A 25,377-nucleotide genomic window follows, 5' to 3' on the forward strand; every position below is an offset into this window, starting at 1 on the left:
TTTTTCCAAATCTTCCTTGGCATTTGTATTTTTTATATCTTTCTCTAATAAGATGTTTCATCAGGGTTGAGGTTGACCTCAGCAATGTACAGTAACTTAAAAAGGTTTAGAACAAAGTTTGTGGTGCCACTTCTGCTTCTCAAGGAAATTTTGTTTCCCTTACTCCTTTTTTTCTCCTTGGTCTGCATTTACTGCGTAGTTGCAATAGGGTGGTTTCCTATTATTTTTTTATTGCCTAAATCGAAAGATTATTACTCCTGGAGTACGTATTTCACGCTTTTAGATTTTTAAATGACGATATCTATTTTTCGCGATTAAATGAAAAGTGAAAATTTTCAAGCGCGCGAAAACGCGACGCGTAAGTATGAATGCCGGGAAATCTTTCCGTGTGGCATATTTCTGGTTCCCGCTGCCGCCCTGTGAGGTGACCTTGAGGCGAGTTGAGCGCTGATACGACGTAGGCTGCTAGCGAGTAGCTGAGTACCCTGCTGGCTGGTAGCGCTTGGCTTAAATAAGGATTATTAATACCTTATCAAATGGAGAAAACTTTCCGACCTTAGCCAGTTTTAATAAGTGATTATTAAGACATGTTTCCCTGAGCTCTGCGCCTCATGCATGCATTGGTAACCTCAGACAATGTATAACTCCTATCTTCTCGTATAGAAACTAGGTCCCTGTGACGTCACGTGGAGTGGCATCGCATGGGCACCAATCTGGCCCTTTTCAAATAAGGATAAAAATGGACCATTGCCATTCGTCTAAACCGGTATTTCTAAAACTAAATAATTTGTATACTATGAATACAGTAATGGTGGGTAACGAATCGCAATAAATGCCTTTCGTTTTCTTTGATGAAGGAAACTACCCTATTGTTTTCAGTGTTGGTTTGAATTTTACAAATTTTAAGACCATCTTAGTCAGTACATGCAGTGGGCTAGTGGAGAATATGAGCTGTTGTGTAGTGGAGGTGGCAATAGATTAGACCCAGTTTAGAATCTATGGCCTGGTATAGATCATATTTGATATAGACGACCAGCAGATAACTTAATTCCCACTTGAGATCAAGTTAACATGTTGTGGACTGGGTATTCAAATCTAATCTCTTCAGGTGGGACCTGGCATTTATAATGATATGATGACAAAGTATTTATTTCTGTGTGGCCTTAAAAACATTGGAAGATGTCAAATTAAAATCATCATCATCATTAGTCAACAATCCTAAGATTGGTTTGATGCAACTCTCCATTTCTCTCTCCTATCCGCTAATCTCTTTGTAGCTACATATTTATTCTCTTTTATATCCTTTATAACCTGTCCGATATAACTCATTCGGGGCCGTCCCTTGCCCTTTTTCCCTTCCACTAGTCCTTCAACGATTGTAATCATCGGACCATCGTGCCTCAAAATGTGGCCAACTAAGTTGTCCCTTCTTCTGCTTAATGTTTTTAGGAGGCTTCTCTTTTCTCCTACTCTCCTTAGCACTTCATGGTTACTCACACGGTCAATCCATTTTATCTTCATCATTCTTCGGTAGCACCACATTTCGAATGCTTCCACTTTTGACTTCTCTGCTGCTGTCAACGTCCAAGCCTCACTTCCATAGAGAAACATACTCCAAATTAAAATAATATCTCATTTAAAGGAGATTTAACCTAAATAATGCTGATACATGAAAATTGGTCTAGCATGTTTGATTTTGTATATATTTTAATAAAATCTGAACTATTTAACTCAGTATAGGATTTAGTTCTTTGTTTTTGTATGGTATTTGGTGAAACATGGCCCATTGTGCAAGGTAACCTTGCAGAATCCACATTTATGCCTAGTTTCCCTCCTAAGCTTGTTTGTATGACAAAATCAATCCAACTGTGATGGATATTTCTTCTTCCCATATCCCTAGTATCCTCTCTTGTGTGTGTTTCACCATTCCCTTGCCAGCCTTGCCGGGTTATCTCCATGAGTCGCTCGCTGAGTTGGAATTTCTCTCGTCTTCCATATCGTAATTGCTGTACGACGGAGTTCAGCTATCCTCACATTTAGCCCAATCCTTGGCTACTTCCAAAACAGAGTTTGTAAAAGTCACACGGGTAGATGTTGTAACATTTATATTTCCTTGTAACTTCATAAAATGTCATTAATACCAATTTCAAACACTTTTTAAGTTATTTTGGCAAAAACATTGGGTGCGACGACGTGTACACTCTCACGCCACAATTTTCTCAACCAATCTCCTCTATTCTCTGCACTGTGCTGTCAACAACAATTGTCGCCCATTATAGTGCTGTTGTCCATTTTAGCTTGACTCATTGTTTTTCTCCCCATAATTGTTACATTAAATTTTATCTCAACATTAATTGTTACATTAGCCTCATTAAAAGAAATGTTGTAAGGGACTGAAAACATTTTCTTTTATTAGCCTTCAAAACTCATCTAGTTTTAGACAAAGCAACCATAAAAAATTGTAATTATATCTCTATTTACATTTTACAATCTAAGCCCCAACACCTTCGAGTTTGATCTTTCCTTATTATTTATTTTGAATCTATGAATGACTTCTAGAGATTAATACAAAAATATTAAATTGGCAATTTAAAAATTATATGTAAAAATTTGCGCATTAAACTCTACCACGGAACACATTTGGAACAATGACTATGAAAATACATGAGCACATTTCCTCCCTCAGCTCATTTCACTGTCATTGCCCTCCTTTCATTTATCACTCTACTCCATTCACTTGACTCATTCATTCTAATATCAAACTCATGCCATCAAATTCTTCAAGTTCACTTTCTCTCATTTACATACGTAGTCATACAAGTAAGTAATCAATGCAAAATTTAAAAACATGTAACTGAAACATGTCTACACATTCATACTCATCAAAGCACAAAATTCACTCCCCCTCTTCGAAATACACAGCCTACTTGTCAGTGATGTCGCCAGGAATTTCATTTGGGGGGTAGGGGGTCCAAAACCAGGGGGGCAAAATTAAAAAAAAATAGGGTAATAAGTAATGGGTTTTTAACTAATTTTAACTCTTTTCATAATCGAAAAAAACTTTATTTGTTAAAAAAATATTTTGTAAATTCATGATTTTTCAATATTTTGTTTTCTTTTATGAAGGAAAATAATTGTGCTTTCATATTTTGTGGTGGGGATCCAGACCCCCCCCCCCCCCCCCCCCTGCTGGCTATGCCACTGCTACTTGTTCACAATATCACATCATCTTTCCATATGTTAAGTTTCAGTGTCCTACATTGCGACTTCACCTTCAGGATATTCAACTCTCTGCATCGCTTCCTTTCCCTCTTCCAGCAAAAAATAATCGTTAGGTGATTCAAATGGGATGCACTTTGCCCATTCTTACACTCATGCTCTCTCTCCCTCTCTTGTTGATCAGCTGTTCGAATTTGAGGTAAATCCCTGTGCTCCTGGCCGCGAGAATTGCCAGACTCCGCTCCTTCTCTCATCTGGGAATCACCATGGTCAGCCTCCTGGCAGCACTCTATCATGCCCTTTACTCTTGTTTTTCTCCATTAATTGTTACATGAACATTTAACCCAGCATTAATTGTTACAATGTGGTCAACATTTTTATACCGCAAAATAAATAGGGCAGTGTTGATTAACCACAATACAACTTTTTTTGTCCACTTCATAGATATGACAAGATTTCAAATTTTGTTCCAATCTGTTCCTGCTGAGCAAATTGCTAAATAATGGGTTTATTGATAAATCCATCTGTGCTCCAATATTCCATGATTGAATCTTTCATGACTTTTCCAATCATAATAGTTTTTGCATAAACTTTCATCTCTCTAGCCATTACATTTCTCAGTTTTTTGCAAATGCTACTTGTATCTGCCTTTGTTCTGCATTTGATGCAAATTGCTCACATTGCACATCATTTCATGAAGATCACCCCTAAAACCATTTTTCTTCTTCTAAAACACATTCACAATTATCAGGTACATTGATGCTTTATTCCATGTCACAGAGGTGACCTTCACTAAATTACCATCTCAGAATTGCAGTTAACTCTGTATTATACGAAGCAAGATATTACAAAATTTTTGATAGCACAAAGTGAAATCGTGGTCCCGGCGAAAAGCCCATGGTAAATAAATGGCGATTATACAAAGTTTTAATGATACAAAATGTTTTGAAATTACGAACATCGGGCTTGGTCCTCTGGAACAAATGGCAGTGAGGCGAAACGAACTAAGGCAAAATATTTGTCAACAAAACTAGTTATTCTGGTGAAAGCAGCAAAAAAATCAGTGCTTCTGACTGTGGTGCATCAAAGTGTGAAATTGTAAATGATAGTGCAACTTTGGAGGGAAAGGGTTTTCCTTAAAAACTTACGGTAAGAATCGAGGAGAAGTAGGAGTTCAGTAAAAATATTATGGCTCACACAATTTCCCTATTTGGTTGCATACTAGTAAACATCGCCGCAACAATACTTCGTAGTTTTACCTGTGAGGAAGGTCGCATGGGGTATATCTTTTACTACTTCTTAAGCCCTACATAAATGAAACATATCAAGAAAATGCTGCAAGTCCATAAAATTTCTCAAATTTCAACATTCTTGCCGGCAAATAAGTGTCCTCTTGACACCACTTTCCAAATCAAATGCTGGAAATATGAGGAAGGGAGAGCACTAAGTCACTCAATGATAGAGAAAATATTGTTCATTTTAAGTATTATTTTAGAGGTAACGTTAAATTTTGGGGGGAGAAAGGTGGGGGAAAATACTGCCGTTGTCAACGGTTAGGTGGGGAAATGTAATAAGGATATCACAGATGATATAATACTTTACACATGAGCCCATAATAAGGACGAAATGGCTCCTCTATTGCCAATTTGAACGGGGATTTGACAATTCTGTGAATTAAGTTTTCACATAATTACATTGCTATTTATCCATGAGGGAGGCGGTGTCTGGCTCTGTTTCATCCCAGGAGTGCTGAATCGCAAGGTATGGCCTTGAACTAAATTCATGAGAGAATGTGCAAGGGCTTCAGTTAGTGCCTAGCGAGTGTATGAGCTGCAAACAGTGGAGAAGAAGCAGCGGGCGGGACTAGACATGACAGCAGTGATGACGAAGATGAAAGTGAGGAGGAGTATCTTAAATATTGGGCTCTATTTATCACAAATTTATTATCAGGCCACACGTAATGAAGAGGCACTACAAACTCGAACCATGAACTTCCTTGTAGCACTCCTACCCATTCCCTCATTCCGAGAGATATTTCTTTCCAAAACCCTTTACTCTCTCCTACCATCTTTTGCTGATATTCCTGGCACCCAATTTACGGATCCCCAACCCCCACCACTAGCATTTCTCCCTTTCCGTAGCATTTCCCACCCCTCTCTGGTGACGGAGCTTGTGTGTGTCGTAAATAAACACGGCCCCCAAACGTAGTCTCAGGCACAGCTAAAGGCCCTTTACCCACTCCTCTTCCCCCAATCTGCTGCACCTCTCTTTATCCTGCCCCCACTTCCTCAACCAGCAACACCCAATCCCACTCTTATTTATCCCACCCTCTTAGAATGCTCACTGACTGTGTAGAAGTGCATGGTTCTCTACCTGCTACGGAGATAAGTTTCTAAATGGAGATAGGCTGGAGAAGTATTTTTCATTATCGGGAAAACAAAGGGGAAAACTTTGTTATCCAAGTTCATTTTTTTTTGTGGCTTTGACACATGTTTTATCATGTCTTGAGATATTATTTGTCTGTCCTTGCTCCCGTGAGACTTGGCGGATTATCATGCCCCACCACTCCATTCACGCAAAGATATGGTTGTACTACCTGGCTTGACAATTCTGTAATTGACCCTAATCATTTTAGCCAAGTTATGAAGCGCGAGTCGCGTATTGGGGAAACTAAACGAAACTCTAACCTTTTTAAATCAATTATTTTATGTTCATGGGATTAAAAAATTAGCAATCTGCTTAATATTTGAAAAGATTGAGCCAAATCATGACAACAATCTGAAATTATGAGCTTATTTTTTTGTTTTGTTAACCTGCTGTAAACATGATCAACAAACTTAAATGATGCCAGAAATATGTCGTGTTTTGCTCTAATTATTTTATAAATATCTTGTAGATTTAAATTTTGCAATGTTGGTTTAGTTTTGTGAACTCTTCAAACTTATGCCTCAATACATCAACGGTTGGATTTGTGGATTGATGTTCACATGCAGACTTATAAGGGAATATGTGCTCCCTGAATCTCACATCCCTACTTATGATTATCTTTCGTTTTTCCATATCCCACAGACGATATCCTTTAACTCCTTCCTCATAACCTATCATGATACATTTTCTCGCTCTCGGGCCTAATTTTCCATCCCTTATGCCTTCTGCTGCCCATGCCCATGCCTCACATCCAAAAATGCGCAAGTGGTCGAAATCCTGCCTCTTTAATCCTCGTCCCTCCCATACTTCCAATGGGGTCTTATACTCCAATGAAGATGACGGGCATCTGTTAATGATGTAGCAGGCTACAGCAACTGCCTCCCCCCAGAATGAAGTCGGTACTCCAGATTCCACCAGCATGCACCTGACAATATTTTGTAGTGTTTGATTAAATCGTTCTGACAAACCATTCTGCTGGGGTGTCCTAGGGACTGACTTGCTGTGAACTATACCCCGGCTGGATAGGAATCGTTGAAGTGATGCTCCTGTGTACTCTCCGCCTTGGTCACTCTGGATCTCCTTAATCTGTTTTCCCTTTTGTAGTTCAACTCTTGCGTGATACTTAATGAATTCTTGAGTTACATCACCTTTGTGTTGGATAGGAACTGCTGTGATGAACCTAGAATATTCGTCAATAAAAGTGACAACATATTTACATCTCCCAAGTGGTTCAGGAGAGATGGGACCCATAACATCAGAGTGCACCCTTTGCAGCAGCTGGGTAGCCTTCCTCCCTTCACCCTTGGGGAAGGCATACCGTTTCATCTTCCCAATAATGCAACTGCTGCAATCATCCTTCTTCCAGCCTCCCATTGTAATCTCTTGCAGAATACTAATCTTCTTCATACTTTGCTCGTTCAGGTGCCCTAAACGACTGTGCCAAGTTTGCAAAGAAACTCTGGAAGCCTTCTTCCCCATATTGTTAAATTCTTCACTAATCTCCTGTATACTGATGTCTCCCACAGTCGACACATAGTAAAGTCGAGCGACTCTTACTGCCCTGAGAATTAGTTTCTCCCTAAGATAGATATTTGCTACGCCGTTGAAGGTCTCTATCTTGCAACCTTTCTCCTCGATTTGCCCTAGCAAAATTAGGCTATCTTGTAGTGCTGGTATATAGAGAACTTCCTTAAGTTCCACATCTTTACCTCCGCATTCGTCCGATATGTTCAGCATCACACTTCCCTTGCCTTCAATTCTTAAAGGGGCGCCGTCACCAACCTCTACTTCTCCTTCCATTGGTTCAAGGTGGTGAAATAGTTCTCTTCGCGGGCACATGTGATCTGAAGCACCACAGTCCAATAACCACACTCCCTGGCCGTCAGGTACTTTCCTCTTCGCGCAGAGCGACACGTATTCCCTGGACACGATGGCTGTTGACGCCTTCTTCTGCTCGACTACGATTCTTTCCCCTTCATGTTCCTTCTTCCTAGGGCAATTCTTTGAAATATGTCCCTCCTTCCCACAGGCAAAGCACCAAAACCTTTTATCGTTCGAGTAACTTCTGAACCTGTTTGTTTCATCTCCCTTTCCATTCTTCACCTTACTTCCCTTCGTCTTCTGAACAGTTCGGATTGCGTGATGACTATTTTCCTCGATTTCTCCCATCAACTGCAACTTCTTCTCCGCCGTAATGAGCTTTGATTTCAGTAAAGTTGTGGACAACTTACTTGAATCTATCTCCCAGGACTGAATAAAGCCTTGGTATTCTTCCGGTAAATTTCCGAGAATAATTCCCACGACTTGTTTATGGGACAATTCAAATCCACCTTTTGCTGCTCTCTTCTGCAAATTGTGCATTTTTGCAAAGTATTCCTGAATGGGCATCTCCGGTGTTTTGGTGCAGTGTGTAAGCTCCTTCAGTACCATTGCGCCATTAACTAGCCCTTCACTATTGCACAAATCATCTAAAATCCTCCATGCTTCTCTTGCGGTCGTACAGTCAGCAATATCTCCCAAAAATTCATCACCTACCGTTTTATAAAGAATGGATAGTGCGATGGTATTGCTTTTGGCTCGCCTCCGAACTTCGCCTTGAGTGAGTGATGCATCCAATGCGTCTTCGTAACCGACGATAGCCTCCCATGCATCACATAAAAGTAACTCCGCCTTTACTTGTAATGACCATGCGAAATGATTATTTGAGTTCAGCACTGGAACCTTCGTAGTTGCTTCGTCCTGATTGTATAATGATGCCATTTCGCCCGACAGCACCTACGCACGTTTCATAAACTCCGTGACCTCTTTTATAGGCTCGTAATACGCCCTGGGCCCATTACCTGTTAGCACACGCAGGAAAAACCTTTTATTTATAAGAGGTTATAACGTACACATCCACTGCGTACAAGAGAAACAGTTACATCCAAACATAAACATAACCTTGGCAACGCCTTTCCGAATTCCACCCAGGCGCTGCTTATTTTGTTAATAACGTACTCTAACATTATTGATGAAAATTATTTAATCTACGCAGACTGCGTATGGGTGCACTATCATGGGATAAGCACACATGGCATATGCTCTTAGGAAACAATTTCTTTTTCCAAAGAACACAAGAATGTCCCAGAGGAGAATAATATGCATTATAAGCCGGGGAAAATACAAAATTAACCATTGTGGCCATCTTGTCCTTCTCTCTAGATCGAAAGATAGGGTTAATGCTTAAAGGGCTCTTTCTTTCTTCTTTGCCCCTCAGGAACTTATGTATGCAAAGGTAAAGTATTTGAGGTAATGGTTTGCAATCTAGACAGGCTATTTTGTCAGAATCCAGATCGTAGCACATGTATTAGGGATGATGCTTTGTTGGTAAAATCATTCTCCATATAGCTATAATAATTCATTAGCATTACATAACCAGTCGGCACAAAAGATAAATTACCCCATTTTTACATTTATGTTACATACATTAAATCATGGTAAAAGATGGCAAACCTATGTGTAAACTACCTATAAATGTAAGTGGTAAAATTTGGGTAATTTGGTGGTAAAATTCGTACTTTTTCCAGGTAAAACCTCCCGATACGGCATCAAAGCCATCTTTGGTGCTTGAAAAGAAACATGATGCCACCCCCTCTGTCGGTACTAATGTGAACTAACAGTACATTGACTCATATAAGAATTATCACACGTTAATGAACAAAATTGACATTGATAAATTGACAAATAACTGTTTATTGCACAACAGAAAGTTACTAAATATACAAATAAGACATTTATATAAGGAAATAACCACTTGGTAAAAGAGAAATAATTACAAAAATAAAACCAGCATTCATGAGAACATACGTTCTCGTTGAAATAGAAATGGCTGAAACAAATAAAAGCTATGCTTTAAGAGGGATTTCCGAATTGATTTCTTTTAACATATAAACAATGTTTGACTTGGAACTAATTTTTTTCCGTTGAGCACGCGGTGACAGCATCTTCCAAACCAAATGCCACTCCACTCCGTAGGGTAAAGAATGGGTAATGACGATAAGGGCAAAACCACCCCAAGTTACTCAATTAATTTCCATCTAAATTATCTTATGGTAAAATATGGCAAACCTGTGTGGAAAATATCTATAAATTTAAGTGGTAAAATTTGGGTAATTTGATGGTAAAATAATTGTACAACTATGCTGATAGGTTGTGTGGGCGCAAAGTTAAGCATTCTTTTTTTTCTATCCTTTTTTGGTAATGGGAGTTGCAGACCATGTATGAAGGGTGGATGGTGTCTTGGATTTAAAACATTAAAATGATAAAGTCAAAAAACATAAATTGAGTGAAAAACATATTAATGCTTGCATTGAGTATGCCATGTAAGCCAGAATTGACATAAGAGTCCAAGTAGATAGTACGTTAAGATTAATAATTCAGAAACTAAATGAAGAAGTATATAAAAAAATGTTACTTATTAAGTAAATTGATAGATGCCAATAGTATATTTAAGCTTTAGTATATGTAATAGTATTTTTTATCAAGCTTTATTAGGAAAACTAGGTATTTGTGTTGAAAAAAACGGAACATTTGGAATCACAAATTTAATACCTAGATTGCCATAAAAACTCAACTGAAATTTTCAAAATATCTATTCAAAATTTTGACCCCTCGGTGGTGTCTGGCCCCCCAGCAATTGACTCACAAGCTGCCACTGGTCTCAACGTTACAGTATTACAGCCTACGGAAAAATGTCTTCCGCTACGCACTTGTGTAGCTGGACTAGTACTTTCTCTCCAAAGTTGCAGGTTTAAGAACCTTGGGAAGTTTTATTAAAAGTTACATCAACAATTTATATGGATCTTGAATATTCATGGAATGTTAGTGAACGAAGCGAATGCACTATAGAACTTAGATTTACCTTTGGTAAAAAAATGAAGTTTCCTTTATTACTTACTTTATTTAATCAACCATAGACTCTATTTTCTGTTCGTTCAAGAGAGAAAAAGGCTAAGAGATGGCACCACTTGTGAAGTCAAACACCGGGAAAAAACGGTATTGCCCGCATAAACGTAAAAGTTGCATTTTTCAATAGAAACCCTAACAATTTTTACTATTTCCTCGGCGTTTGAGTGAAGAAAGTATGTTAGGGTATAATAGTATCGCATAAGAAAGTATGAGCGATGCTGTGGTCCACTCCAATTACTTCGAATATGCTGCCGGGGTGGAAGACGGTTGGATGCCGTGGCGAACAAAAAGGTATTCGGCACCCACGGTGACTGCTCTAGTGGTTAACTGCTAAGAATACAAAAGGTGAAATTCCTAGGCTAAGGCATTAGAACGACTATAAACGATATTACTTCATGAGTTTCATGATAGCTCCTCTTTTCGGCAGATTTCTGAACTTACTGGCCTCAACAGCTCTGCAACCGAAACTACTCGACTTGACTCGACATTTGTAATACTACTCGACTCGAAATTTGTAATACTGCTCGAATCACTCGAGTCAAGTACCAACGACTCGACTCAAATTTTCGAGTACTCACATATCCCTATTATTTACTCCTAAATGGATCAAACTAAATTATGCGGAGCTACTAATTGGCTGAAATGATATTTAGAAGTGTATATCCATAAGCCAATCAAAATAGGAATTAGTGTTTCTGGATCCAGTTTTTTTGGCTGTCCAGGCAACCATCATTGAGGAGGAGAACAAATTCTCACTCTTGCCACGTCCTTGAACATATCAAGACGAATTCTCCTCCCCGATGATAGTTACCTAGTCAACCTGAAGAGCAGTTTTGGAGATACTAATTCATCGTTGGCTCTAAAAGAGACACTTCTAAATTTTACAAATGCGTCTGATGGAAATGGTTTGTGGGCACTAATGAATTGAAGAAATTCAAAAGTTGACTTATACTAAATTGCGAATCATGGTTTTAATTAATTTTAAATGTTAAAAAAATCAATTCAAATGAAAAATATTACCAAAATATAATTTTTTAAATTATAACTTGCATCAACCTTGATTTTGATAATTTCTTTTCAGGTCTTTGGAGTTACTACTTGCCATTCTTGTACTCATGCATATCATTTCTTGGAGTGCTGATGCTTTTGTGTGAGTAATCATTTGTTTTTCTCTCTAGTCAGTCAATTTCATCTGTATAATTTATTGTGCCTTCTCATTAAAGGGCAACTATCATTCATAATAATTCCAGACATCAGGTTAAACTTATTGCTGACGGGAGAATTTATTCTTGAAAAGGTTGTGCATGAGACCCTCTGGTAGGATAGAATGTTTTGTACCTCTATAAATGTAGTTCATCAAATTAAGCCATATTAGCTGAGAATAGGAAAGATTTTATGTATTTTGATCAACAGTTGAGGAGTTATATCTTCACAATTACTATCATCTGTTTAAAACAATTGGGTCTTGTCTTATAATTAATTAGCATGTGCATGCAAGTATGTGGTAACATACTTGCATGCCAAAGAATCAGAAATGAGTATTGAAAATCACATAATAGATTTTTTTTCATAAGTCTATCAACTTAGTGATTTCTGATTGGGAGCCTGAAAAAATTCTGTTGTAATCTCACCCATAAGATTTCATAAAATATGTTGTTATATTTTGAAACATTAAAACATTTTTTTAGAGAATTTGAGAATTTTTGTCCTAATGCATGAACTCAGGCTCTAGCTTATGTTTTTTGATTATACCTAATCTTGCTCTTATTGAGCAGCTAAATTAATGGTGCAGTCGTATGCAATTAAATTGTAAGTGAGTGCCAACCATGTTAAATGTAAAATTGTTATTTTATGAAATTTGCATTAGAAATTGTTTTAAAAAAATAATTTTCTTTCATCCTTAATGGCCAGTTCCTTGTTAAGTTCATGGCCTTCTTTTGGATGCAAAAAAGTAAAAAATTAGATAATTCCAAGCATTGATAATGCTTAAAACTAGTTGTCACTGGTAGTTCAATTAATAGGTAATCCCTTGACTTCCTTCAAAGCATCCTCACATGAAATAATTAATTTACCCCAATGTATTACCAGATCTTCTTTAGTCCTCAACCCCTGTTATAAAACTGAGTTGCTCACATAAACTTGTTGTTAAACTTCCTCAGGGTAATGCAAGTGTTGACATTGATGAAATGCCAGGAAAACTGACTTTTCAAAGCTTCAACTTCATAAATGAACCACTGATATTCATCATCGTTGAGTCATTAGTTCTAGGCATCTTCCCTGAACACCTGAAAATCTCTAAAATGGTACAATTTTATAAAAAAAAGAGCTCATCAGAAGCTTTAAGCAACTGCAGGCCGATTGCCATTCTATTTTTTTAAATATTCGAAAAAGCTCTACACAATAGACTTCCTTTCTGGACAAAACATGCTTTCCCATTTTCAACATGGTTTTCATAGGAGAAGATCCTCCTATCTACCACCACCTATGAAGCCTATGTATCTACCACCTATGAAGCAGGCAATACAGTTGTTCAGTCCTGGGACCAGAAAAGAGAGACCATAGGCCTTTGACTTATCCAAACCATTTTTTGTGTAAACCGTCAAATACTTATGCCAAAGATAGAATGATTGGGAATCAAGTGGAACCTAATAAAGGAATCTGTTCTTTCCTTAGTGATCGCTTCGTAGTAATCTCTGTTAATGGAGTGAAATATTTCTTCCTTCCAGTAAAAATTACTATTGGTATTATTCTCAAGGGTCCACATTAGGTCTTCCTTTTTGTTCTACACGAATGACCTTCCCTAAGGCTGTCAGTTATATTATTGGTATCATCCCAATTGGAGTATGGGGTCGAAAGTAACACCCAAGTCATTAATGACTGAACCTATCGGAATAATTTCTTTAAAAATATTGTATTTACATGTTAGGATCAACGGTGCATTTTAAGGAAAAAGGTATGCAATTTGATTTGTTTGTATTAATTGTAAGTTGCCATGGAAGGCACCAGGAATTAGGCACCAGGAAGAGAATGAAGGGAAGACTGCAATGACTGAGAGTACTCTCAATATAGACAGAAGTATTCTCAATTCTTGAATATTTTGCAGTCGTCTGTAAAGGGGAGAATTCCAATCGAGTTTGGAATTGCACAGCTATGAAGAATATATCATCAATGAAGAGGGAAAAGGGAAGAGGTCTAAGGACACTGCCTTAGGGGATGCCGGAAAGGATGGGGATGCTGTGAGAAGACACTCTTGTCAAGAACAATGTGCTGAGTGTGGTCAGTGAGGAAATTCGAAAGTATTGGTAAGAAAGAGCTGTAGATTTTATATCAATTAGGTAGTTTGTGAATTAGGAGTGTGTTATTTACAGAGTCGAAGGCTTTCGTAAAGTCAGTGTAGCTAACGTCCAGTTGAGAAGAGGCTTCGAATGCAACAGTGATATGCTGATGCAGGGTAGATAAGTTCGAAGCACAGGGGCTTGCTGGAAGAAAGCCGTGCTGCTGGGGTGAAATGTAAGCAACAGTAAAGATATTGATAAAAGGCGGTGGTGAATAACACGTTTTAATGAAATCGAAGGATAGATGCAGGATGATTGTTACTCACATCATTTTTTATGCTGGATTTTGAAATGGGAGTAACAACTGCTGTTTTCCAGGCTGAGAGAAATGATTCTGCTGAAAAGAAACAGTGGAATAATTTATGGAGGGGGATTTACAGAGAGGTGTAGAAAGAGAGCCAAGGCCGTGAGTTCTGGTAGCTTTGTTGGGAGTCTCCTCAGGCGTAACAGAGACCATGGTAAGTGAGTGAGAGCAAGCCAGAAATAATGTTGGAAGTTCAATTTGTGGAGTGGGAGTAGTGGAGTTTGAAGAAAAGTAATTGTTGAAGGTATTCAGACCCTGAGAAAGACCCTTGGTCGGATTCAACCATGGATAGTAATCGGGCTGATTTCCGTTTCGAGTAAAATAGTGACCTGAAGCATTTAGGGTTTGAAGAATTGTCATCTGTAAGTGATTTGATGATATTGCTGTAATCATGATGTAGGAGGTTCCATGAAACTATGAAGGCACGAAAATGAGGCATATCTGTGAGAATTGGGAAAAGACTTCCAAAGCTTCCAAGCAGCTCTTTTGTTTTGAAGAACTTGGAACGTTGCAGCTCTGAGCCACATGGGTTTTTTCTTTGATATCCTTCGAGAGGGAACAAAGTCTCTGGTGCACAAATTCATAAAGCACATGGCATCATCCGGGGACCCACTCTCCAGAAGATCCCAGGGAATAAGGGAGAGGTTGTAGTTGATGGCATCCCAGTTGGCCTTCTTCCAAGATTTCTCTCACCGAGCTGGTTTCTGAGTTTGGGCAGAAGTGCAGTGGAGTAGGGGCATGGGTAATGAGAACTCGAGCGAGGAGAAGTCGGAGTTGAAAATATTCCAGCATGTGGTGGGAGAGTTTACGCTTGAATGAGGAAAGGATGAGGTCCAAGATTGCCAAGAGGAAAGGATTACTCTGGGAAAAGCCCATGGCATCCAAGAAATGGTCCATAAAAAACAAGGCAGTGGTGTCAGCATTGATGCCACTGGCTTGCGAATCCCATGTGCTTGGGAGGTTGAAATCACCAAGGAGGGTTACATGTGAATGCAGAGGACAGACTCAAGGCCTGCCTGAAATACCCTTATGTCACTTGATGGTGATGATAGAAGCAGCCAATGACGAGTTTTTTCGAGATGCGGATTCCACAACCAACCTCAAGCAGAATTTCTAACCACACTATTTCACCCTCAGTTTCAATATCAGAACGTCAAGTGGCCGGAATGGTGGGGTTAATCGCAGAAAACATACTCTCACCTCGAGAGTTCTGATCACATCAAAATATCTGGTGATTGTGTGCTAATTCCAACTCACTGTTGCCCTCTCGATTGCTGAGCCCGGTATCACATAAGGCTATCATGTCAAGATAGGGGAGGTCAGAATAGCTGGAGGAAGTTATAGAGAGTTTGTTCTGAAGACTCCGAACGTTCTGGAAATATAATTGGAAACCAGGACCTGGGTTAAAATTGATGTCCTGGGCGAGTAGGTAGGTTCCACTCGGAGAATGACTGCCTGACAATCTGACGGGAGCGTCCTCTCTGTGGGTGACCTGGCGGCTTCTGGCATAGTTGGAGATGGGGGATGCTGAAGCCACATGCGTAGAAAGTGTTGAAATGAAAATCACCATTTCTGAAGCAGTTGTTGGAAAATCCATTAATTTTGGAAAAGCAAGGGAATGGGGTGCATACATAAGAGGATACAATCACTGAGGGCACTACAGCAGAGAAAATTACTACTGAAAACAACTACGTACATAATAGCTTAGACCAAGGAGTACATGGGTGGATACAGTCGACCATCTTGGTGTACTCGCTTTCTTTGATTCTTTGATTTACACCCTTTTTTAAAATCTGTCTGTTCCATCTATACATACTTGTTTGTGAAAATTGTATTTCTGTCAAATGGATCAAAGAAATTTATTATTTTTTATTTTAGTACATATTTTGATGATTGAATTATTTAAGTGCTTGGTTGAACTGCTCTAGTCTTACAGAAGAATGTAGAGGTTTAATTGTTTTTCTTGGAGATTAATTTTAAAGCAAGTAATTTAACCCTTTCGCTGCGGTGCGCTCAGCGGAAACCTACCTGTCACATGTGACGAAAGTGCTAAGCCGAGGGCAGGGAGGAAGAAAAGGTATGTTCACAGCAGCCTGCCGTGTGAACGTACCAGGTACATTCACAGCAGCGAAAGGGTTAATAAGATTCGTAATGAGGAAGATATTTCTAAGTAATCACTTGCTACTTTCAGTGTGCACTCCACTGGGGTTTGTTCATCTATTTACGGTGGTTGGAAAAGTTTTGGTGAAACCACAGTTTATGTGTGACCTTAGCGAAGAATATTACATAGCAGTGTTGGAGGAGAATTGCTTGAGGAGGAAATTGGCAGAACAATCTGCACTTGTTTCTAAGGCAGTAGAAGAGGAAGAGGATATGAAACTATGTGCTGAGTTAGATGAATTGAAAACAAAATATGGACTAGATCTTAAGAAGGCAGAAACTCGTCGCCAGCTATTAGGTAAGAAGAAATAATTGGGGTGTACAGAAATACTTACTGTGTTTAATTTGTATGTAGATTAATATTGAATTACAAATGATTGCTTCAATTCCATTTTATTTGCTCTTGCTTAAAGAATATTGATGACTTTTGCAATATGTATTCTGCCCTCAGTTTTTGTGCATTAATTTGAGTAGGATGATAATGTGCCATATGGCTGTTCTAAGTAAAAAATTCTCATGTAATTGTTGTCAAATTTAGTTATTCTGATGTAAATGTCAAATTTAGTCACCACAGTCATTGGCATGCTGCATTGGGTGGAAGGGGTAGGGTTATGTGAACGAAACTAGGTAAACCTGCTGACTTTAGGTGGTGTCATGTTTCAGGGCAAAGGAGAGAGCATGGGAATGATTTGAGCTCAGAAAGTGGAGATTTTTTCCTCGGGTAGCATTTGTTCCGTGTTCTTTTCCAGTCCTTTTGGCTTAGAACATCAACTTTAATTGAAATAAGGGCACTGAGGCTGCCAAATTTGTGGGTAATAATTGCTGCTCTTTAATAGAAATGGCAATAGTTTTTTTTAAGGGGTAGCAGAAATTGCTTTTATCTTTTGATATCCAACTTTCCCCATACAAGTCTTAAACAAACTGTTAAAAAGCATAATGCAAGAAGGATTTTTTCAAAAATTATTTTTTCATTAGAAGTCAGGACTGGTTAAACAGTAGACTCCTGGTTATCTGGCTGTGGATCATCTGTGTTGCAGATTATCTGTGCATGAGTGTCACACTCTGTAGATATTTCCTGCAATCTTTCAAAAAATGTAATCAGACAGAAAAGCACTACAATCATTGCATTTTAATTCCAGGCTTAATGGGGCTTATTATTTATTTCTATCAGAATTCCTGTTGTAAAATGGAATTATTGTATTTATGCATTTTCTGATCAGGAACGTTTCAAGTTTTCATGGATGTCTGCTCTTGCATTGCAGAGGATGATGAGCAGTGGGAAAAAAATTAATGAATTGCAAAAGATTGATCTATGATTAACCAATCATAAATTAAGAAAAATGTCATCTGCGATCTTGAAATATATTTTTGATATTGCGAAGGAGCCATTATTGCCGTGCCCTCGTATGGGGTTGAATGTAGCCCAAGCTAACGGGAGATTTCGTCGCACTTGGGCATGTTTACACAGCGTCCACTCATGGTCAAATGGGAGACGGGGAATAGTGGATGTGAAGGATGTAGGGGAAGTGGAAGCAGAGACAAAGGCAGTAAAGATTGCATGAGTCATACCTAGGCGCTCGCCTGCGTTGACAATTTGCTGGAGTATATGGAGCAAAGGGAATACGAGTACAATCATGTGCTCTCAATGAGTCATGGAAGCAATGCAAAATCATAGTCTATGTGCATGAACGGTAATATACTGTTTGATTTGCATAAATCATTAACATAATAATCAAAGTGAAAATTTGGATTACCTGTGTTTTCTGATTTTTCAAGCCACTTCACCCCATCATTAGCCTGGATAATCGGGAGTTAGCTGTTTGCCATTTTCAAAGGGGGCAACGGAGATAGGATGGAACCAGTGATTTTAGCTGCTCCCTTGAGTATATTCCTCTTCCTTTGTTTGATTATCTGTAGAGTCTATCCACAGACAGCCATTGATGAGTTTACAGCACAAAATCAAAAATATTGTGTTGTTTTGTACACCATCTATTACTCAATATAATATCACCTCAAATTCAAAGGACCCGACAAATAATTATTTGTTTAAGTCAACTTAATCATTTTATATTGTACTACAATGGCAAACATTCATTGTGAAGTTTATGCATGTATTTTTTTTTCATAAATATCTACTTTCAAGCAATTTTTAGGGTTGGTTAATTCTGAGACTTCAGAACACATACAGTAGATTCCTGATTATCCGGCTGTAGTTTATCTGTGTGGCGGATTATCCGTGCGTTAAAACTCCTTTAATGTTTTTCCGTGCTCTTAAAAAAAAATAAAATCGGATGCAAAAGCACCAGGATATTTACATTTAATTGGATGGCTACATCGGGCATATTATTTCCATTAGATTCCCCTTCATAAAATGGAATTATTTTACATGCTGGCAAGGAATGTTTCAAGTTTACATCATGGATGTCTGCTCCAGCATTTCAGAGGATGATCAGCGGCAGGAAAAAAACTATTGATTAATTTTAGAAGATCTATGGTTAACCAATCAAAAATTAAAAGATGTGTCATCTACAATCTTTAATTGTATATTTTATACAGCAAATACTCAATTATTGCTGTGGTTTTGGATGAGGTTGAATATGGCCCAAGGGAACAGGAGATTTTGTCTCACTCGGGCATGTTTACGCCGTGATCAGTCAAGGTCAAACTGGAGAGGAAGGGAATTGTAGAAAGTGAAGGCAGTGGGGGAAGTGGAAGTAGAGATAGCTTGAGTCATAGCCAGGCACTCACTGCGTAAATTATTTGCCATAAGTCCTGGTTTCCTGTTACTGCTGCTGCACTGTGGTGTGATCGCACGACCGTTGCCTTCTTGGGAGTTGCATGCACCTGTTTTCCCAGCATCGAGCAATCATGCTTAGTGATTACGGATCTGGGTCCTGGAGCAGTTGCATCTCAGGCAACTTGTGCGGGATGCGAATACGTGGCGTGGTGCCTGACAGTGTTGTTTCCGACATTGCTCAGTGGTTTTAAAGCATTCATGCAAACCACTTTTCTGATGATCTCGCAGCCATGGGTACGTAGTTTGTTTGTCGCAATTTATCACAAAATCCACATTTATATTACTTCATTGCTCCGTATTATTGTGCACTTACATTCTAAATTTTTCCTTAGATGGTAATGACAGTATAATCTTTAGTACACGTGGGAGGAATCCTAAATTACCTCTATTTCAAATGCTTCAACTCCAATGGTGAAAGGTTTTCACACACCTTACAAATTCCTTGTTAAACTAATAAGTTGGAAAAATATCTTAAAATTTGAAAATTTTACAATGGGTGAATATTATAAGAATATTTCTCAAGAGAGATATGCATGTTTATATTTACATTATTAAAATCTATATATATAAAAGAAAGTCGAAAATCGTGTTAGTTAGAACACTTATAACTCGAGAACGGCTGCACCGATTTTAGTGATATTAGGCTCTTTGGATTCGTCTCAGCCCCGGATAACATATAGGACATTAAAAAAATAGGAAAAGTTCACAAAAAAAATTCAACTTTATCTTAGAGATATGTTTTTAGGAGTTGATTGTTAAGACGGTCAAAAATATAAGATTTTTTTTCATTTTTACTGATGTATTGACCTATCTTTTTAACAATATCAAAAATTTTTAAATATTTAAACATGTTAGAAATATTAAAGTAATATTAAAATAGTATTAAAATAATTGAATTAGAGGTAAGCTCACAATCAGCTCGAATTGAGTTGTCAACAAACACATAACTACCGTGTGTGTAAACAAATCTCCAAGCAATTGTTGATTATCAGTAATGTCCGTGTACTCTGCATGAATTCAAATCTTTTAACTTTGTTATAAACGAAGACGAAGTCACCAATTATCTATCTGAATATTTAAAGTCCTTGGATGCACCTGGCTTACCACGGCACGATTTACAGCTAAAGGTAGGCTCTGTGTTCATGATCTTTCGAAACCTAAACCAACCAAAACTATCCAACGGAACGTGTTTGGTTATTAAAAAAACTGATAATGAAAGCGATTCACGCCACTACACTCTAAGGAAAATTCAAAGATGAGGAAGTTCTCAATCCGATGATTCCATGATCCCAACTTATATGCCCTTTTGAGCTTAAACGTATTCAATTTCCAATTCGTGTTGCATTCGTGATAACGATTAACAATCGCATGGTCAGTCTTTCAGTTTTTGTGATGTTTGTACTCATGTGTCAGTGAAAACTCATGATTTTCTTATGGTAAATAAATGTGGTATGTTTACGAGTCGGTAAACCATCCGCTGTATTTCTTTCTTCGCTTGAAGGGCGCAGGTAGGAATTAAGGATAGGCGCAGCTAATACTGGCGGGTCTGTAGGGTATAGCAAACTCGCCAAGGTAAGCGAGAGGTGTGGGGGCCCTCCCCAGACATTTTTTAGGATAAAAGGTTCAAAATGGTAGGTTTTGCGGCTGTGTGAACAGTTAAATATTTTGTGACTCATCCGTCCCCCTAATGTTAGTAACCAAATGTTTTATAAAAAGATTCTCTGAGCTTTTGGGCCGGTTTTAACCCCCAAAAACCCCCCTCGCTGCTTCCCTGCTTTGCTTCTCTATTTTTATTTAGCTTCATTCGCTTTATCTTGCGCCTGATAACAAAACAAAAACTGTTGTTAATCAGAAGGCGCTTGACGCAAGACATTAAACCCGAATGTGTAGGGCACACCGCATGCAGCACGTTTGCGCAGTGCATTTTTTCCAAACAGAGATACTGTAACTGGCGCGCCTAAAGTGATTTGATACGAATGCTGCTTCATAGGGGCTTTTCTTACACGATTTTGAGCATCAGTCAAGCGTCGGTCTAGCGTTGCGTTAACCTGCCCCGTGAACGAGCCAAGTTTACGCTACGGACTTAGACCTAAAAACATTTTTTTACGGTTAATAACACAAATAGCCAACAACTGAATGCGTATAATTTTTATTTCATCAATATTTTCTCATTTAATTTATAATAAATCAAATTTGATTAAAACGATACAACCGCTCTTTATTTATAAATGGTGCAACTAAACTATAAGTTCATTGAATGTTAGGCGGTACGAAGTTCGCCGGGTCAGCTAGTAACTTTATGTATTGCAATCTCAATACCCTGTTGAAGTCCGATCTCTAATGCCATGGCTGGAAACTTTTGTGTGACTCACAAAACAATGTGGTTCACGTAGCTATAAGCTAATAATTATTTCAAAGTTTAGGATGTTGTATGCACTAATGGAGAGAAGGTCATGCTTACATTTGTTACTATATTAATTATTAATAAAATTGGTCTTGAAAATAAAAATGTGCCCTACACAGCCATATGCAATAATTGTTGCAATTGTGATTAACCAGGAAAAACCAGTGACGGGGGCTGCTATTGGCCGAACCACAATATACAGGGATAAATATGTGACCATATTTTGTCTCCAGGAGGCCAGTGGGAATATAAAAAATTAGGGATTAATATTTGAGAGGAAAGTGTTAGTTCAAGTGGAAAAAACATTTTTGTTTATTGTAACTAGATGAATTGGGACATTTTTGGGCAGCATAAAGTTCATGTAGTACACCTTTAATTTCTCCACCATTTCTGTGGCCCAAAACTAATAACCTACATATTCTATCAATCAAAACACCTCAAGGAAACCACTCAATAAAATTATAATATTTTTTACTACATATTTCTAGCCATCCCTACACTTGGTGGAAATATCAGCTTCTTCTGCGTAGTTTATAATTTTCTTCTTTTACTTCCATGAAGGTGACTTTTTAATTTTAACTCCTTCCTCAAGAGTTTTATTGTTACAATTATAGGGGCTCTTGATTTCCACCAAGCCTTCATAATCAGATATTATCCAATCAGGACTAGCAGCCAAAAAAGGTAAAGTTTTATTAACACAGAGACCGGCAGGCCAAACTTTATTTATGCTTGATCTCTCATGTTCCTTGATGGCAGATTTTTCATTGGCATTTCCCCAGTCGGTCCTCTGAAGGACGGAAACAAAATATTGTTGGCCACTTTTGATGTTGTCTTCCTTAAATTACAATAATGACCAAAGAAAGAAGCCATTAACGTCTTCCACCTTTCTGACTGCCATATCGCATTGAGCATTTGATCTCTAGTTTCCATCTCCAATTTTTCCCGCAAGATTTGATCCATTTTTAGTGGTGAAAAGAAATCACTCATTAAATCGTGGCAGGCCAATGCAACATCACTTTGAACATCTGGAATAAGCCCATAATGTTTGTCTGGTCCCTCGCAGATGTTTCTTTTTGGATATACAATACAAAATTCTTGGGTCTAATCATTGAAAAATCTGGCACTTGGTCTCTATATGTCAACGATCTCTCAGTAACATTATCTGTAGTCCTTTATGGTCTAATACTTTAATGTAGCTCTCTATCCCATAAGGGACTAGTGACTCTGTATTAGTAACTTCCTCAAATCTTGACTGAAAGTCATGGAAATGTCAGAGATATTAGATAATGGTGTGGGAGAAACTTAAGAGGTGCAGCAAAAAGATTAAAATCATCATTGAATGATGCTGCATGCAAGTGGCAAGAAAGTCGTTTGGTTACCATATGTGTACGCTGAGTTGGTACTACTTGACTTTATCTCTACTGCATCATAATACTACTACTACTACTACTACTACTGCTGCAACAACTACTTTTCAACTTTATTTCATGATATACCATGTATTTTTCCATAAAATCCAAGCACAACTGCTTTGCCATTGATGTAAAGTCAGGGAAATTGGAAATGGAGTGTTGATGTGAATCTTATCTTACAGCTATCATACATTTTGATTCTTCAGATTATCCTCAAGGGTGTGCATAATTTGTTTGGATATTTATCAAGCTTCTTGGTCATGTATAAATCCTTGTTAATTTTCAGACCGACAGCGGCATACATCATATATTCAGCGGAACCTTGTTAATCCTGTAGCTGTATTGGTTCTATTGATCTTGACCTCCATTACCATCCTCACAGTAGCTCTAAATACTCTTGGCCTGCTGGTCGGCATAAAGGCTCTACCCTTGAGCACTCAGGTAATTTTTTCTGTTAATGCTACTACCTAAATTTGTCTATTTTTTGCTGAGTTCCTTTCCAGAGTGAAGGGTCATTAAGTTGGTTAATATCATTTCTCCTTGAATATAGTAGCTGTGACAGTAGTTCAAAGGTATGGTTTGACCTAGTATCTTGGTATATCCAAAATTGATGTACCTTGGATATAGCGGTGGATGGAGGACTATGCAGGTGGCTGACCATAGATGCTTGAAAATGAAAATGTTATTTAGGGGTCTCAACTATTCAAAGGGGGCTACAGTTAGGTCACATCATTTTATACAATACAGTAGACTCCTGATTATCTGGGTACGGCTCATCCGTGTTGCAGATTATCCATGTATGAGTTCATATTCCTTTGATGTTTTCCACGATCTTTGTAAAAAGAATCAGATGCAAAAGCAGCAGAATATTTGGATGTTAATTAGAGATGGGTCGAATAGCAGATTTCTCGAACTCGAATATCGAATTCGAATATTAAATCATTGCTCGAATATTCGAATACTAGAATTGCACAAAGCATATTAAACATACATTTCTTCTTCTATTTCACGTGAATGTATAAATAAATAGGTATACAGTGGAACCTCAATCTATCGTTTTTCAAGGGGATTGACGAAAAAAACGATGAATGCGGAAATGTTTGACTAGGTTGCCTAAGCAGCAGTAAAACTCAGGATTTTGGCGAGTAATTGTGATTTCCATTAAAGGATTCAAACAGGAATTTAGCTGATTAATGGAATATTTTAATTTAATGGAAACAATTTGGGCATATAGTTGATTCAACTAACAACTAACAAGGGGACACAGCACCTCGCAAAAAAATGATTTCATGCCGTCTCAGCATCTACACTGCTATGATGGATTTCTGTCTGATGTATACATTCTTATCTACCAAACGCCATTTCAGCGGCACACCCATTTGATACTCAGATTCATCTAACTTCTTATTTTCAACGAGTAGCTTGCTCTACCCCCTCTCCTACTGCCAAGTGCTAGCGGACAATCCAAAGCGTTTTGCAAAATACACGTGCTTCTCCACCGGATTTTCTTCTTCTTCATTTATTTACAGTCCGTCTTTGGAAGTTCTCACGAGATAAGCAGATGAATTCGAATTGCTATCAGGGAGAAACCAAATATCCTGAGAAAATATCCCTTTGTCTGTGGCTGTGACAATAGAGATTTATAGCATAACTCATAAATTGTAACTTGATATATATGTTTTCGGAAAAAAATACCACATCAACTTCCGAGAAGCTCAGCTGTGATAATATCGAGTTTTGCCAAAATGCTAAGTCTCTGTCGTATTTCTTCGTCTTTCCGACATTTATTGGTAGGTAGCGCTTGGCTTAAATAAGGATTATTGATACCTTGTCAAACGAAGAAAACTTTCCGACCTTAGCCAGTTTTAATAGGTGATTATTAATACATGTTTCCCTGAGCTCTGTGCTTCATGCATGCATTGGTAATCTCAGCCGATGTAAAACTCCTATCTACTCGTATAGAAACTAGGTCCCTGTGATGTCACATGGAGTGGCATCGCATGGGTGCCAATCTGGCCTTTCTCAAATGCGGTTAAACTTGACCGTTGCCATTCGTCTGAACTGGGGTTTCTAAAACCAAATAATTTTTATATAATGAATACACTAATGGTGGGTAAGAAATCGCAATCAATGCATTTCGTTTTCTTTGATGAAGGAAGCTACCCTATCTAAAAGCGAGAAATACATACTCCAGGAGTAATAATCTTTCAATTTAGGCAATTAAAAAAAAAAAAGGAAATCACAAGGCTCACTCTTAATTTTAGGTCAAACTCCACTACCCCACCCCACTGGTTACTATGTAAATAATAGACACAACAAGTGTTATGTCTCTAACTTCTAATTTTTCCTAAGTGACAAGAGCTGCAAAATCA

General features: G+C 38.1%; 1 protein-coding gene across 2 annotated transcripts in view; it reads left to right on the plus strand.

The window, feature by feature from the left end:
- LOC124160351 (protein Lilipod) overlaps positions 1-25,377 on the plus strand; it is a 55,415-nt gene that overhangs the window by 16,849 nt on the left and 13,189 nt on the right. The window contains exons 6-8 of one of the 2 annotated variants that reach the window (XM_046536196.1): positions 11,675-11,743; positions 16,424-16,690; positions 23,292-23,446. In XM_046536196.1, the coding sequence (XP_046392152.1) occupies positions 11,675-11,743; positions 16,424-16,690; positions 23,292-23,446 (491 nt within the window). The remainder of the gene's footprint in view (positions 1-11,674; positions 11,744-16,423; positions 16,691-23,291; positions 23,447-25,377) is intronic. The other variant, XM_046536201.1, reaches the window with a different exon arrangement.

Source organism: Ischnura elegans, chromosome 1, assembly GCF_921293095.1.
Source record: "Ischnura elegans chromosome 1, ioIscEleg1.1, whole genome shotgun sequence".
Lineage (NCBI taxonomy): Eukaryota > Metazoa > Arthropoda > Insecta > Odonata > Coenagrionidae > Ischnura > Ischnura elegans.